At 32.6% G+C, this 13,694-nt stretch overlaps 1 protein-coding gene across 1 annotated transcript; it reads left to right on the top strand.

Annotated features, from left to right (window-relative positions):
* Window positions 1–10,640: 10,640 nt before the first annotated feature.
* On the top strand, window positions 10,641–13,411 carry LOC114715563 (IAA-amino acid hydrolase ILR1-like 4). The gene is made up of 5 exons (XM_028900429.1): window positions 10,641–11,153; window positions 11,462–11,587; window positions 11,741–12,059; window positions 12,638–12,765; window positions 12,877–13,411. Exons 1-5 carry the CDS (start codon window positions 10,791–10,793, stop codon window positions 13,282–13,284), a joined length of 1,344 nt encoding a protein of 447 aa, XP_028756262.1. The 5' UTR covers window positions 10,641–10,790; the 3' UTR covers window positions 13,285–13,411.
* Window positions 13,412–13,694: the final 283 nt, after the last annotated feature.

Raw genomic sequence — 13,694 nt, 5'->3', positions numbered from 1 at the left:
TTAAAGAATCAAATATATCTTTTATCCTTTTTATAACTTATAAAAATGCATGTATCTAATATTACATAAAACTATTTTAAAGAAATTATCTTAGATTTGTTAAAATTAAGTAATGCATATTGATTCCTTAATAATCTACCTAAATTATTTAAGCAATTTTTATTTTTTTCCCCAACAAATTCAGTAGCTTTTATATCAAATATTGATGGAGTAATATTTTATAATTTTATTCATTGCTTCGCCAAACCGCTTATGGCGAATGGTACCTATTAACCCATGGAATTGCAAAGTATACATGAGGTCAAGGAAAAGGTGTTGAAGTGACTTCAAGATTATTGATCCATCACACGTTATCGTGGAAAATAGACTGCAATGCTTCTTAACTTCAATATTATTCTCAAACATTGTTATGAGATAGTGCAACACAACGTTTTTATTGAAGACTTCTTTTGACCCTGAAACTCAAATGAGGAAAAGTCCAATAATCAACTGTGATAACTTAGGGCCTGGACTTACTGAAATCATTGTTATCAATCCAATGCGCTTACAAGACTCAAAAAAACATATATAAAGGTTCAAATAGATATCTTTAATAATCAGCAACGAAGCACATTGGAATTCTAAAAAGAAGTTAATGACTATGAATAAACCTAATCAATCACATGAAAAGATAAAATGAGCAAAAGAAATAAAAAACAAAATAAATTACTATCATTGAAGTTATCATTGGCTCAATTTGGCAAGTGTACGAAGTTAATCATGATAATAAATTACTACATCCAATCCCTAATATAATATAAATTCAATTTAAATAATAAATTAAATCTTATATTAAGAATAAAAAAAAGTAGTAGAAGGATAATATTATTCACTTTTAGGAAGTGTCCTCATATTTGTAATGACTAATCAGTTTCATATCAGCTCAATGATCCAAGAAATGGGGCAGCACTGCATAGTTCACGACTATCCTGCTATATTAAATGAGGTTATACACGAAGGAGAGAGAAAGATACAATGAGTTATTGGAATGTGGGGAGCCATTTTATAAGATTTAATTTGATATTTGTTAATGTATTTTTGCTAATTCTGTCGTTAATTATTTATTTTCTCTTCTTGTGAAAATCTTTCTTATCACATTTTTCACGCATTTTCTTTTATCTTTTTCTTGTTTATTGTGAGGTCAAATTTGAAAACAAAATTATATTTTTAACCTATTTACTCTTTTTAATTTAATTGTTCATTATTTTCTTATTAGTTATTTGAAACTTACAATAAAAACAAGAGAAAGTGTATTTAAGCATTAATTGCATGGATAAAATTGACAAATGAACATTAAATATTTTTCAAATGACTTATATTTTGGACTAAATCATTTTTCTAAAAGCGAATTATATTCTTCGACAAAAAAAAAAAAACAGAGGGAGTACTGATTTGGAGAGCATTACATATATCCAACTATCTTAGAGGTTCTTTCTTCTATTAACTCTTGAAGCTGTGGGGTGTGAAAAGGAGAATAATGAGCTTTGGAATTTACCTTGAATAATCTAAATATTATTGAATATATAATAACTTGTGCTCAGATGACTACAAATCCCAGGTTACTACGAACGTTAGGAAGAACATGTTCACTTAGCAGTTGACGACTCGACTCTTGACAATGGCTCTTGCGGTTGCGGTGGAATTATCCGAGATAAAAGTAGCAGATGATTGTCCGGATTTGGCAGTAAACTCACAATAGTTCCTTCAGCCATAGCAGAGCTTTTAGCTATGTTACAGGGTTTCCCTTATGTTGGTCTACAGGTAATAAAAATGTGTCTCTTTCATCAGATTGCATCCCCAAGCAATTAACTTGGCAACTAGAGGATATGACCAAGATCACCCATATCGAGACATTATTAATGATATTCAGTTATTAATCGATCGGCATTGGCAGGTTACCTTTTTGTATAAACCCAGAGAGGATCTTGGCTGGCTAGATATACTCCCCTGATCCTATTTATAAAATACTTACAACATGTTTTACACAGATTAAGGAAAACCTTAAACTATATTAACTCTTCATTAAAATGTAACAATTTTTTAATTTTATCCCTATTTAATATATACTCCTTTAAAAAAAAATAACTATCTACACTATAATAAATGAATGACAATATGGTACATTCATGGTAAAAATTTAATAAAATGACTTATAAAAAGGACAAAAAAACCTTCTCTCTCTGCCTTATAAATAGGACTAGAGGACTATTAGCTAAAAATGCTCACACTATAGAAACACCTTTTTGTATCTCTAACCATCCTCCACCTATTCTACAGTAAGCGGATGGGGATAAGGGTTGAAGATTTGTTTGTTTTTTGTTTTGTAATATTGATATTTGCATTACAGTTTTTTATTCCAAAAAAAAAAGTTACCTCATTAATCTTAAATTGTTATGAAATTAACCAATAATGAAAGTAGATTGGAGAAGAGAAGTAGACAAGAAAATGAGAGAATGATATTGTATTCCTTTACTTGCTTCACTTACTTCACAATACAATGACATGCCTTATTTATAGGCATAGTCTCACACATAAGTTACATTTATACTTAAATGATAGATAGTGGACAATAAACCATATGAATATGAGTGGGGGGAGTTACAAGATTAAAGGCATAGTAGAAAGGTAATGGAGTAGTGGAAAATTAATGCCTAGTGGAAGTAGTGGGAGTTGATGATGAAATTGAGAGGAAGAGGAAGAGGAAGAAGAGGATATGGACATCCACATATTATAATATTCATAACACTTCCCCTTGGATGTCCATTATCTAAGATATGTGCCTCATTAAAAAACTTCAACTAGGAAAAACCCTGTGGGATAAAAACCTAGTAGAAGAAAAAGAATACACATTCACTGATACACTATTTGATGCTGCCTCATTAAAAACCTTGCTAGGAAAACCCAATGGGAAAAAACCATAGACAAGGAAAAAAGAGTACAGCGTTTATTAACTCCTCCTCTTGATAACATCAATTGATATCCTTGAGTCTGTGACATCTGATATCATGAACAAACTTTTCAAATATTGTAATAGGAAGTGACTTGGTGAACAAATCTGCTAGATTTTTATTTGAATGAATTTGCTGGATATATATTTCACCATCTTTTGGATATTGTGAGATAAATACTCCATTTGTAATTACCAGCATGTGAATCAGAAAAGAATCTAGAATTCTATTCCAATGTCTTTGGTGAAGAACTATATCTTACCAATAAGTTAACAGCAAATGATATGTGATGTCATGCACGACTGATAAGATATGATATGGTACTTCTGGACCTATAATTTGGTACTTCTGGACCAAATAGTTCTTCATCACCTTCTCAAAATATATAAGGTTCTTTATTCACCTCCACAAATCTCACAACCGTCAAAGTATATAATGGATGTGATTTATCCATATAAAAACACTTTAAGGCCTTTCTTGTATCAATTATTTGATACACAAAAATCTTCATTTCTCAAGTATTCAATTTGCAATTCAAGACAAAACTTTTAGATTTTGTAAGCTTTTGTAAGCTCTTCAAGAGTTCCAATAATATTTATGTCATCAACATAAACAATTATAGCAAACTCACTTTTAGATCTTTTCATAAAAATGCATGGGCAAATTGGATCATTTTTTATATCATTTTTTCAACCGATATTTATTTAGTCGGTTATACCACATACGCCCTGATTGCTTCTGGCAACTTATTTAACTTAATCATTGTTCTTAAGAACTTAAATTGTATGCTTCTGGCAAGTGAAATTCTTTAGGGAATTTCATATATTTTGATTCAAAACTATAAAATGGATCATACATACTGAAATTATTTTAATCTTCATAATATTTTATATACTGAAAGATTTTCTTATATATGCTCCTGGCATATTTTTGAATCCTTCAAGGATTATCATGTAAATTTTACTATTTAATGATCCTCATCCAAGGGTCATCTAGCAGGCACATTTCATAATGCTAGACTATTCAAATATGCAAAATGATATCCACCACAAAGTAATATGTCTCATCATAATCATTTGTGAAAATCTATATTTTCACATAAATGTCTATATATTCTATAGAAACTTTATATGTGTTGGGACTACAGGCCCATTTTCACACATCAAAATAACATTTTCATCACATCTTTTCCCTTTTTCTTTTCTTCTCGGCCAAATTTATATCTACTTTGTATGATAGATCTATATGTAAGATCCTCTTTTTATCACGTGATATTCTTATGAAAAATCATTGTCGACAATTTTACCTTTTCAGTTCCATTTTTTCTTTTGTGACATAACTTGTTGAGATCTCTTTCTTCCTTTTCAGGTACCTAAATCTCTTCTGGGGTTTTATAATTAGTTATGTCCTGACACTCTTCTAGAGTAGATGCCTCCTCAATACAACTTCTAAGTTGTATGCTCCTCTTTATTCAAGATATTTATATTGGAACCGATTAACCTCTCATGCTTCTGGCATGTCTTAATATTCAAAATAATTGGAGCATTTTTAGCTGGAATAAGAGATTTAAACATTTTCATTCAAGTCAGTAAAATATTTTGTAATATTTCATGAATGCAATTTTGATGAACTTCTAGTCCATACTAATATATTTGAGGATCTATATTTAATAGTAATAATGCATTCCATGCATTCTCTTTTCCAGCTACTCAATTTCTCCCCCTCATGTTAGGAAAACTTTGTCGAATAACAGTCAACTAATTATGTAGTATAAGTCTCCTAAATCCATTTGCTTCTTTTAGGAACATTATTTTGTTCCATTTAAAAACAAACAAGAAGAATGAGGTTCTTACCCAACATATGTCCCAACTTTCTTTAAATATCCATCTATGTGCATTGTGCTGGATTGGTAAGAATAAATATTACACATTTCAATCTTTAGATGGAAAATATCTTGCTCCTGACCAAAAGCCAATTTCCATTTGTTCTCATAAATATTGATCAAGCTATTCATGGATGCATTAACAAATGATTTTGCTAGATCAATTTGTTAAGCAGGCTTTTCAACATTAAAAGCCTGATATATAAATTCACTAGCATCTTTGAAATCAAGTTTTGGGAATCACATAGTCTGGAAATATTTATCTAAACAATCTTGCAAACTTCAGGTTGCAAATTAATATCAATCACACATCTTACTATTTTATATAGATGCATCTATCAAATATTAAATACTTGTATGGCTTATGTGCTTCTAAATGGGCCCATATATATTTCCAGAAATATAGTTATCCATTCGAAAACAAAACATAACTAGTGATATTTTATAATCAATTTTCTTTGAGAACAAGCAGCACATACGGATTCTTAAAAATGTTGGCTATTCGGAAGAATCTTCTGGTTCTTCAATGGATATCAATACATAATCTTCAGTAATTATATAGTTTAAGATGATCAAACAAGTCATGCCAACAATAAATCTAATTATATCAGTAAACTTCTGGTTTACTGTATCATGTTTCATTACCAATAATAAACTTTTCAATATAATATATGATTGATGATATCCATTTATGAAATTGATATGAAAAATATATCCAATATCAACTCATATTTGTATTTCAACAGTTTTTCCCCTCAAGATTGAGTCATTCAAATATGATTCATTTATTCATATATTTCATAAATAGCTGCTAGCATAAAATAGGTTAAAGCCAATAACCTATCTTTTGCTTGGAAGCCCAAGTACTTCCTAGTTTATATATAGTTACGGACTTTAATCCAATTATACTATAATATTTACACTCTTTGGATAACCAAAGTTGCGATGTAGATCTATGGATCATATTTTTCACTATCAATACTTTGTCTGCTCATAAAGAAAAATCAGTATTAGTTCTTCTGGAACTATATTAATACCATTACATCGAGTTCTTCAGGAACTATATAATTTAAGAGGAATATGAAAGACAACTCTATTTCAATATATTATTAACATAATTACAAATAATTATGAGTATCATAGATTTAACTTACAAGACACATAGAAAACACACAAAAATGATGAAGAACATTTAAAATGAACTTTTAAAAGTAAAGTACTTAATGTTCAAAACTTCTCAATATTAATCAAGGTACTATAGACATTTAAAATGTTCAAAACTAATATTAAATCAGATCACATAAATAAGATATAAATAAACAAAATATAACTAGTAACTTTTGGGTCTATTTGATCTATTTAGTTTTGTATCACACATTTATCAATATCACAATATCAAATTCTTATAACAATTTGTTTATCACAAATCATGATAAATTTAAAGACTGATAGAAATTAAACATTATACATATAGCCTTCTAGGCATATACTTATATGTTTTCTATTTTTATATATACTTTGGATATCTATATTTCTTTACAACTTACTGCCTTCAGGCATTAAAATTAGCTTCGATATTTTCATAATATCACATGGTTTTTTTGATTCCACAACCATTTTTTCTTAACATTTGCTTTTCAATGAATTGATACATATTTGTCTATATGACTTCTGGTCATATGATAATATTTATTCATAATTTTATCATATTGATCATAGGGCCATTACTAATTCTGCTATTATGATTCAATAGCCAAGCCCCAAGATTATTATCCTTTTAGTTATCAGTTCCACTGATAGAATGTGATCATACTCTTTATCACTCTTATGAATATATTCTTCGCTTTCAATAGCACACCATCAATTTTCTCAAATATTAGTCTTCCGGACTACAACAAAATTTTCAGAACTACAAAGTTCTTTTGTATCGTGAGTTTTTAACCATCAATCTTCAGGACTTTGATATACATTATCAAATTGTGACAGTCTTGTCATGCCATCTGTTACTACCACAAGATAGTCTGTTATCAAATAATCATCAAAACGTGATGTGGCTTCTGGCCATCTAATCACAAAATCAAGAATATAATGGCTATTAGCCATTCATTTATATGTTTAACATTCTACTTTCCAAGACAACAATTAACCAATATCAGAGATGATAATCATGAAGGGAATTGAAAGACGACGCGCAGCGGAAAAACAACTCGAAATTTTAAAACTTTCAATCACTTTCCGGATCTACCGATCGCGTTTAAGTCAGGTAGTAAGAAGCATTACCTTTAGGCGTTCGATTCCCTGGTGACTCGATGATTCGGCCGTTCAGGATGCTTCTGCTCGCCTCCTTTGTCGTTCGAAGTCGACAACTCCGGTCGGCTTCCTCTACCGGTATCCACACGAGTAGCCCTCAACCTCGAACGGCGTGCTAGCGCCTATGTCCGTCTAGGGTTTTAGGAATCCGCCCTCTCTCCTCTCTTAGGCCGTCTCTTATCTGTTGGTTCTCTCTTTTTTTAAACCCTAGCTCCTCATACCAATATATAGGATGCTATATAGGTTTAATTAATAATATTTAATTTCGAAATTAACTCTAAATTAATTCCGAAATTAATACAATATCAAATATTGCCTAATCAGATAAGAGAACAATTAAATAAATATGGTTTAAATTAAATCCGTCTCACAGATTTAATTCTCCTATTTATTTAACAAAGAGATGACAGAATTAATTTGTATATATTTAATTTATCCTTATAAATTAAATCTAACAATTAATATCTTTTATATTTTATATATATATACGAATTTATATATATATATATATACACGTCCACCCTATATTATTCATTGAATCTGGATATATCTTAGATTCAATGAATCTGGACATCATAACTCGTGTCGGGCTATTTTGTGTGCGACCCTGTAGGCCCATATGAAGTTGGCAGTGGGCCATTAACTATAATGACCCACAAGTCGTAAGCGGTCTCTAGCAAGACATCACGACTACCCAAATCATATGAGGATCATTGAACGATGCAACCTTTCATACAACCATATCACGTCCCTTTTGTCTCACGACATTTTGGTCATGGATGAGGCATGGAGAACGTCATCCTCCTATCCATGACCGTTACTTTCTCGATCCCTGAGTAGTCTGAGTATAGAAATGGAACTACCTTTCCATTATAGTATGGCCATACATTTCTCAGACTCACTCATCGAGGGGCCCAGTAATGTCTCTCTACGAATGTGAGGGACAAATTCCATCTTGACCATTCACATTCCTACGCATGAAAAACCACTAAGCCTGAACATAGTCTTTATGATCACTTGGTCAAAAGTGACTTTTGACTAGGTCAAAGCTAAGCGTTTCTCATGTATGAATCCATGATGATCTCAGGTCAAAGGGCACAGTGACATGGTTTGTATATGAGAGAAGCTTATGACTTAATCCATGCAGCTCTCTCATAGCGGGTCGGTCCAACACCTTATACTCTTACATGTGCCTATGACTTTAATTTATATCTCTATATATCTTTAAAGTCATACTGGTCTTATTTCATCTTTGCTCCCACATAGATGACCGACCAGGGACATTTAGGATAAACCATGAGTTATCCAAGGATAGTTATCACAGTAAACATGCAAATAATATGATAACGTAATTAATAAACTCATAAATTAACAATGTTCAAAACATAATGATTGGCCCCTAGGGCACAATTTCCAACAAATCATATATAGTAATTTTATAGATAAACAAAAACATCATAGCAAATCAATAAGTCTTAAGGATAGTAGGATCATAAAAATATAAGAAAAGTAAGAAATAAAAATTTTCATATCTCAATACGATAAATAAAATATTGGTTGCCAATGAATCAATATGGTTAAGATGCAAAACCATCATTTCCTCTAAATAAATTGGAGAAATCTTACCAAATTGTTCGGATCAAACTATCTTCATTCAACGAACAAAACTTCAACGTGCATCAACTAGAAGCCATGGATTCTGATGGTAGAGTCTCGTGCTGATAACGTGTTATGAAATTAACCAATAATGAAAGTAGATTGGAGAAGAGAAGTAGACAAGAAAATGAGAGAATGATATTGTATTCCTTTACTTGCTTCACTTACTTCACAATACAATGACATGCCTTATTTATAGGCATAGTCTCACACATAAGTTACATTTATACTTAAATGATAGATAGTGGGCAATAAACCATATGAATATGAGTGGGGGGAGTTACAAGATTAAAAGCATAGTGGAAAGGTAATGGAGTAGTGGAAAATTAATGCCTAGTGGAAGTAGTGGGAGTTGATGATGAAGTTGAGAGGAAGAGGAAGAGGAAGAAGAGGGTATGGACATCCACATATTATAATATTCATAACATAAATGATAAAGCCAGCAGCTATAATTGAAAAGAAGTGAAGGAAACTCACTTGAGAGAGTTCAAAGGAGTGGCCTCATCGCGAGAAACAAGATGGTGTAAACTAACAATCACATTAGAAGGCTGGAAGCTAGGAACTTAGTTATTATCACAAATGTGTTAAACTACTTAAATTATCCTATGTAATTATGTGTATTGGAATATCTTTCGATGGGATTCCTTATTATCAATAGGAATATTTTGAGAAAAATAAAAAACAAAATTGATTAAGGTCTTCTAGTTAGAACCAAATAAAACTCTTCAACTAACTCTTATATTAAATACTAAAAGTAGTATTTGATATTGGAAGGAGTAACATGCAGCTTGCTTATTATTTTTTTTTTGTAGCAAAATGCAGCTTGCTTATTAACTTGCTCATATTGCAAATACAATACACCACCCTACTTTACTTACAATTATTAAATTTTTGAAATAGAAAAAATTAATATGCAGGTCTCAATAATTTTACCAGATTATTAATAAGTTTTTTTTTATATATCTTTATAGTTTTACTTAATTTTTAATAGGAAAAATTGTAAAAAAAGATCACTGAAAGAGAAAAGTTACGCACAAAGACCCGTTCATAAAAATTGTTGTCAAAACCTATATTTATATTGTCATAGGTCATTGTTGATAATTTTTTTATTTGAATACTCTTTTTTTTGGGTCATTTTTTCTTTTTAATAAGTCCTTTATGTATTTTTTATTAGTTATTTGAAAATACAAGGACTTAATTAAAAATTATATAACTATAACTATTTGATTAAAAAAAAACACACAAAATTAGGCATAACTGAATCCGTGTGAACCAACAAAATTTTTTTTGTTAACGTGCATTCAACACTTCGAAATATTTTGTAATGCATCTAGTACTTTAAAGTATTTTTTAGGGACATCCAGCACCCTGATACACAATATTTTTAGTTGCTTGACGCATCTAAGATTTTTTTTTTTAAGGTTTTAGACGCACAAAAAATATTTTACGGTGCTAAGCGTATTTAAAAAAATATTTTAAGATGTTGGATGCATATGAGAAAGAACTTAACTTTTTTAAATATCAGATTCAATCCTGTCTTCTGATTGGAGGATAATATTTAAAATATTAAGGTGGCCTCCTCAATGCTGTCTTCTGATTGGAGGATAATTTTCAAAATATTGGGGTTGCATTTTCCACCTTATCTTCTGACTGGAGGACAGTATTTCGTCTTTACTTTAGTATGCGACAGGGTGCCCTCTGCGAGGATGAGGCCACTTCGTATATTTTTCACGTTTTTAATTCCACTGCATCCAACCCCTTGGCCACTTGGCACTCCCATTCATAGTATCTAGTTCACTATTTAGAACCCCAATAAGCTACCTCACTTCATCGCGTTCATCTTTGATCCTTCTGTTCCTTGATTATTGGGGGAAAAGAAAGTACTGATTTGGCGCCCTCTTTTGGTTGCTCTGGTCTGAACTTCTTTCCCCCTACTCTTCACTCGCAAAGCGATCATGGGTTTCTTCTGGCGGTTCAGTATGATCATCGTCTACCATTTCTTTATTGCAACCCTCATCTCCTCGGACCCTTCTTTGAGCTCACCAAACAAGCTCTTTTCGTCGTCCTCCGAATTTTTAAATTTTGCCAGGAAGCCTGAGGTTTTTGATTGGATGGTCGGAATCAGAAGGAAGATACACGAAAATCCTGAATTGAGTCGTGAGGAATTTCAGACGAGTGAGCTGATCAGACGAGAACTTGATACATTGGGCGTATCATATAAATACCCTGTTGCAGTCACCGGTGTTATTGGCTATATAGGCACCGGTCGACCTCCTTTTGTTGCTTTAAGAGCTGATATGGATGCTCTTCCTATTCAGGTATTTCATATTTGAATTCTTCATAATAAATTCTCTCCTTTTATTTTTCTCCAAAGATCATTCGCTTTTCAGATGAATTGAAGTGATGGTAGTTCATAGATTCCGACTGGGAGGAGATAATTTTGTTCGCCTCTCATCAAATATCATCATTGCTCACTGTTTGTATATATGTTCTGAGTGTTTATTTTAATCTCTGAATATAATAAACTGATATTAACCCTTTGGTGAGTAACATGGAGATGCCAAAAATACTACTTTGTCCATCCGCTTAACATATTGATTAATTTCTTGGTTACCCCTGACTTTAGGAAATGGTGGGGTGGGAGCACAAGAGTAAAGTTCCTGGAAAGATGCATGCTTGTGGTCATGATGCTCATGTAACTATGCTTCTCGGTGCGGCAAAGATCCTCAAAGAGCATGAAAAAGAGATCCAGGTACGTTGTGGTTTTTTTTTTTTTGAAACACAGATATTTCTCTTACACTTGATCTTGCCATGTGAAGTCTTCTTAGTCTTCTATTGTTCTGTTTTTCTCCCACTCAATGATACCTGACGCCATTCATTTTTTGTACCTCTAAACTCTAAATAGGGAACTGTAGTTCTTGTTTTCCAACCAGCAGAGGAAAAATATGGAGGGGCTCAGAAAATTATAGATGCTGGAGTCTTAGAAAATGTCTCTGCTATCTTTGGAATGCATGTTCTACCAAACATACTTATAGGTGAAGTGGGCTCTAGATCTGGTCCTCTTATGGCGGGAAGTGGCTCCTTTGAAGCAGTAATAAGTGGAAAGGGAGGTCATGCTGCTCTTCCTCAGCATTCTATAGACCCCATTTTGGCAGCTTCTAATGTGATTGTTAGCTTACAGCATCTTGTTTCTCGTGAGGCCGATCCTTTAGAATCTAAGGTAAGTTTCTTTCACTTCTTTTCAATTACCACCCCACTTGTTTATTACACTTTGCTGCTTAACCATGTAAGATCCATAAGTTTGTACCACATTTTAAAACATCTAAGATTAGTAAGGTGAAATTCCAGAACTCCTTATTCTCCTTTTTAAACCCCAAAACCTCAAGCAGATAGAAAAGAACCTCCAAGGTAGATGGATTTATATAGTTCTCTCCATACGTTTAAAATGATCGATATGTTACTATTTGGCAGGATGTTGGTGAACTAATTAAAACAGCATCTGCTCTCATGTATCCTTGAACAGAAAAAATCTATGACATAAGAAGTGAGAATTTTACTTTTAGTGCATCCAAGTAGTATGCGATTTTAATCATGCAAGTGCAAGAGGAAGTGAATATGAAAGAATCCACAACATAGCGTTTTGTAGCTGAGCTATCTTAAAATGAACTCCAAATGCCAAGAAATCATCGTTATCCCTCTTATAAGAGTTTCTATTTGATGGAAATGAATAGAAATCTTCGAGGATTATCTTTGCTTAGATTGACTATACTGTCTCTGCCTAATGTTAAGATTGTCCTCACAGGTGGTGACATAGCAAAATTCCACGGTGGTGGCGCATTCAATGTTATCCCAGATTCTGTCACTATCGGTGGCACCTTCCGCGCCTTTTCAAAACAAAGTTTTATGCAACTAAGGCAACGGATTGAGCAGGTGTGACAGTTAGAATATGCTCTGTCCCCCCCCCCCCCCCCCAAACAAGCTTAATCCCTTGGTTTGCATTACTACCTCAGTCATATGTTAAAGCTGATACGCCTCTCACAGGTTATCACTGGACAAGCTGCTGTACAGAGGTGCAATGCAACAGTTAACTTCTTCGAAGCAGAGGATACCTTCTCCCCGGCGGTGGTTAATGACGGAAAATTGCACGAGCTTTTCCGACAGGTTGCAGGTGACATGCTTGGTGAAGAAAAGGTTAACGAGGTGAAGCCAATGATGGGAGCTGAGGACTTCTCATTCTATCAAGAGGTTATCCCTGGTTACTTCTTTTTTATTGGAATGGAGGATGCTTCTCTTGGACCACTAGAGTCTCTGCATTCACCTAATTTCAGAGTCAATGAAGATGTTCTTCCTTATGGAGCTTCACTTCATGCATCATTAGCTACTAATTATCTTGTTAAAACTCAACAGCATGTAAAAGTTGCACAAGGGATGGCTCATGATGAACTATGAATCTAGATTTATTGGATCATTGTGCTGATATGAAACTGAATAGTCATTGGAAATTCATGCTGGCCCAAACTGAGCTGATATTAAGCTTTGGTTTGATAAGGTCACTTCCTGGAAGTGACTGTTGTTATACTTGTAAAGGGTCGATTCAAAGCGGGGGACAGGTGGAGCACAATCCCCTATGCCTCTATTGATTCTACCAATCCACAATAAGTAACAGTATTCATGGGGTATATTTTTTATGATTCATTATATTTTTGAAATATATAATAAATTTTTTTAATAAAATATAACTATATTTTAGAGGTTGTCTGGTTTGGTGCAAATTTTTTTTTAAAGCTTTTGGTAATTTTTATTAAAATCCGTAATAAATATTGCGTGGGTGTGATTTTTTTTGTTTGGGTAAACTGAGG

Source organism: Neltuma alba, unplaced genomic scaffold (genome assembly GCF_004799145.2).
Source record: "Neltuma alba isolate B1F8T4 unplaced genomic scaffold, ASM479914v2 tig00011599_pilon, whole genome shotgun sequence".
NCBI classification, from domain to species: domain Eukaryota; kingdom Viridiplantae; phylum Streptophyta; class Magnoliopsida; order Fabales; family Fabaceae; genus Neltuma; species Neltuma alba.
The sequence above is the reverse complement of the archived record's forward strand: the minus strand, read 5'-3'. Positions and strand labels throughout refer to the sequence as shown.

Excerpts from the sequence above, each read along its gene's own strand:
- LOC114715563 (XM_028900429.1), top strand. The coding sequence starts at position 10,791 with ATGGGTTTCTTCTGGCGGTTCAGTATGATCATCGTCTACCATTTCTTT. Across the intron at positions 11,154-11,461 it reads TGGATGCTCTTCCTATTCAG|GAAATGGTGGGGTGGGAGCA; the intron begins GTATTTCATATT and ends CCCTGACTTTAG. Across the intron at positions 12,060-12,637 it reads TCCTTTAGAATCTAAGGTAA|GTGGTGACATAGCAAAATTC; the intron begins GTTTCTTTCACT and ends TTGTCCTCACAG.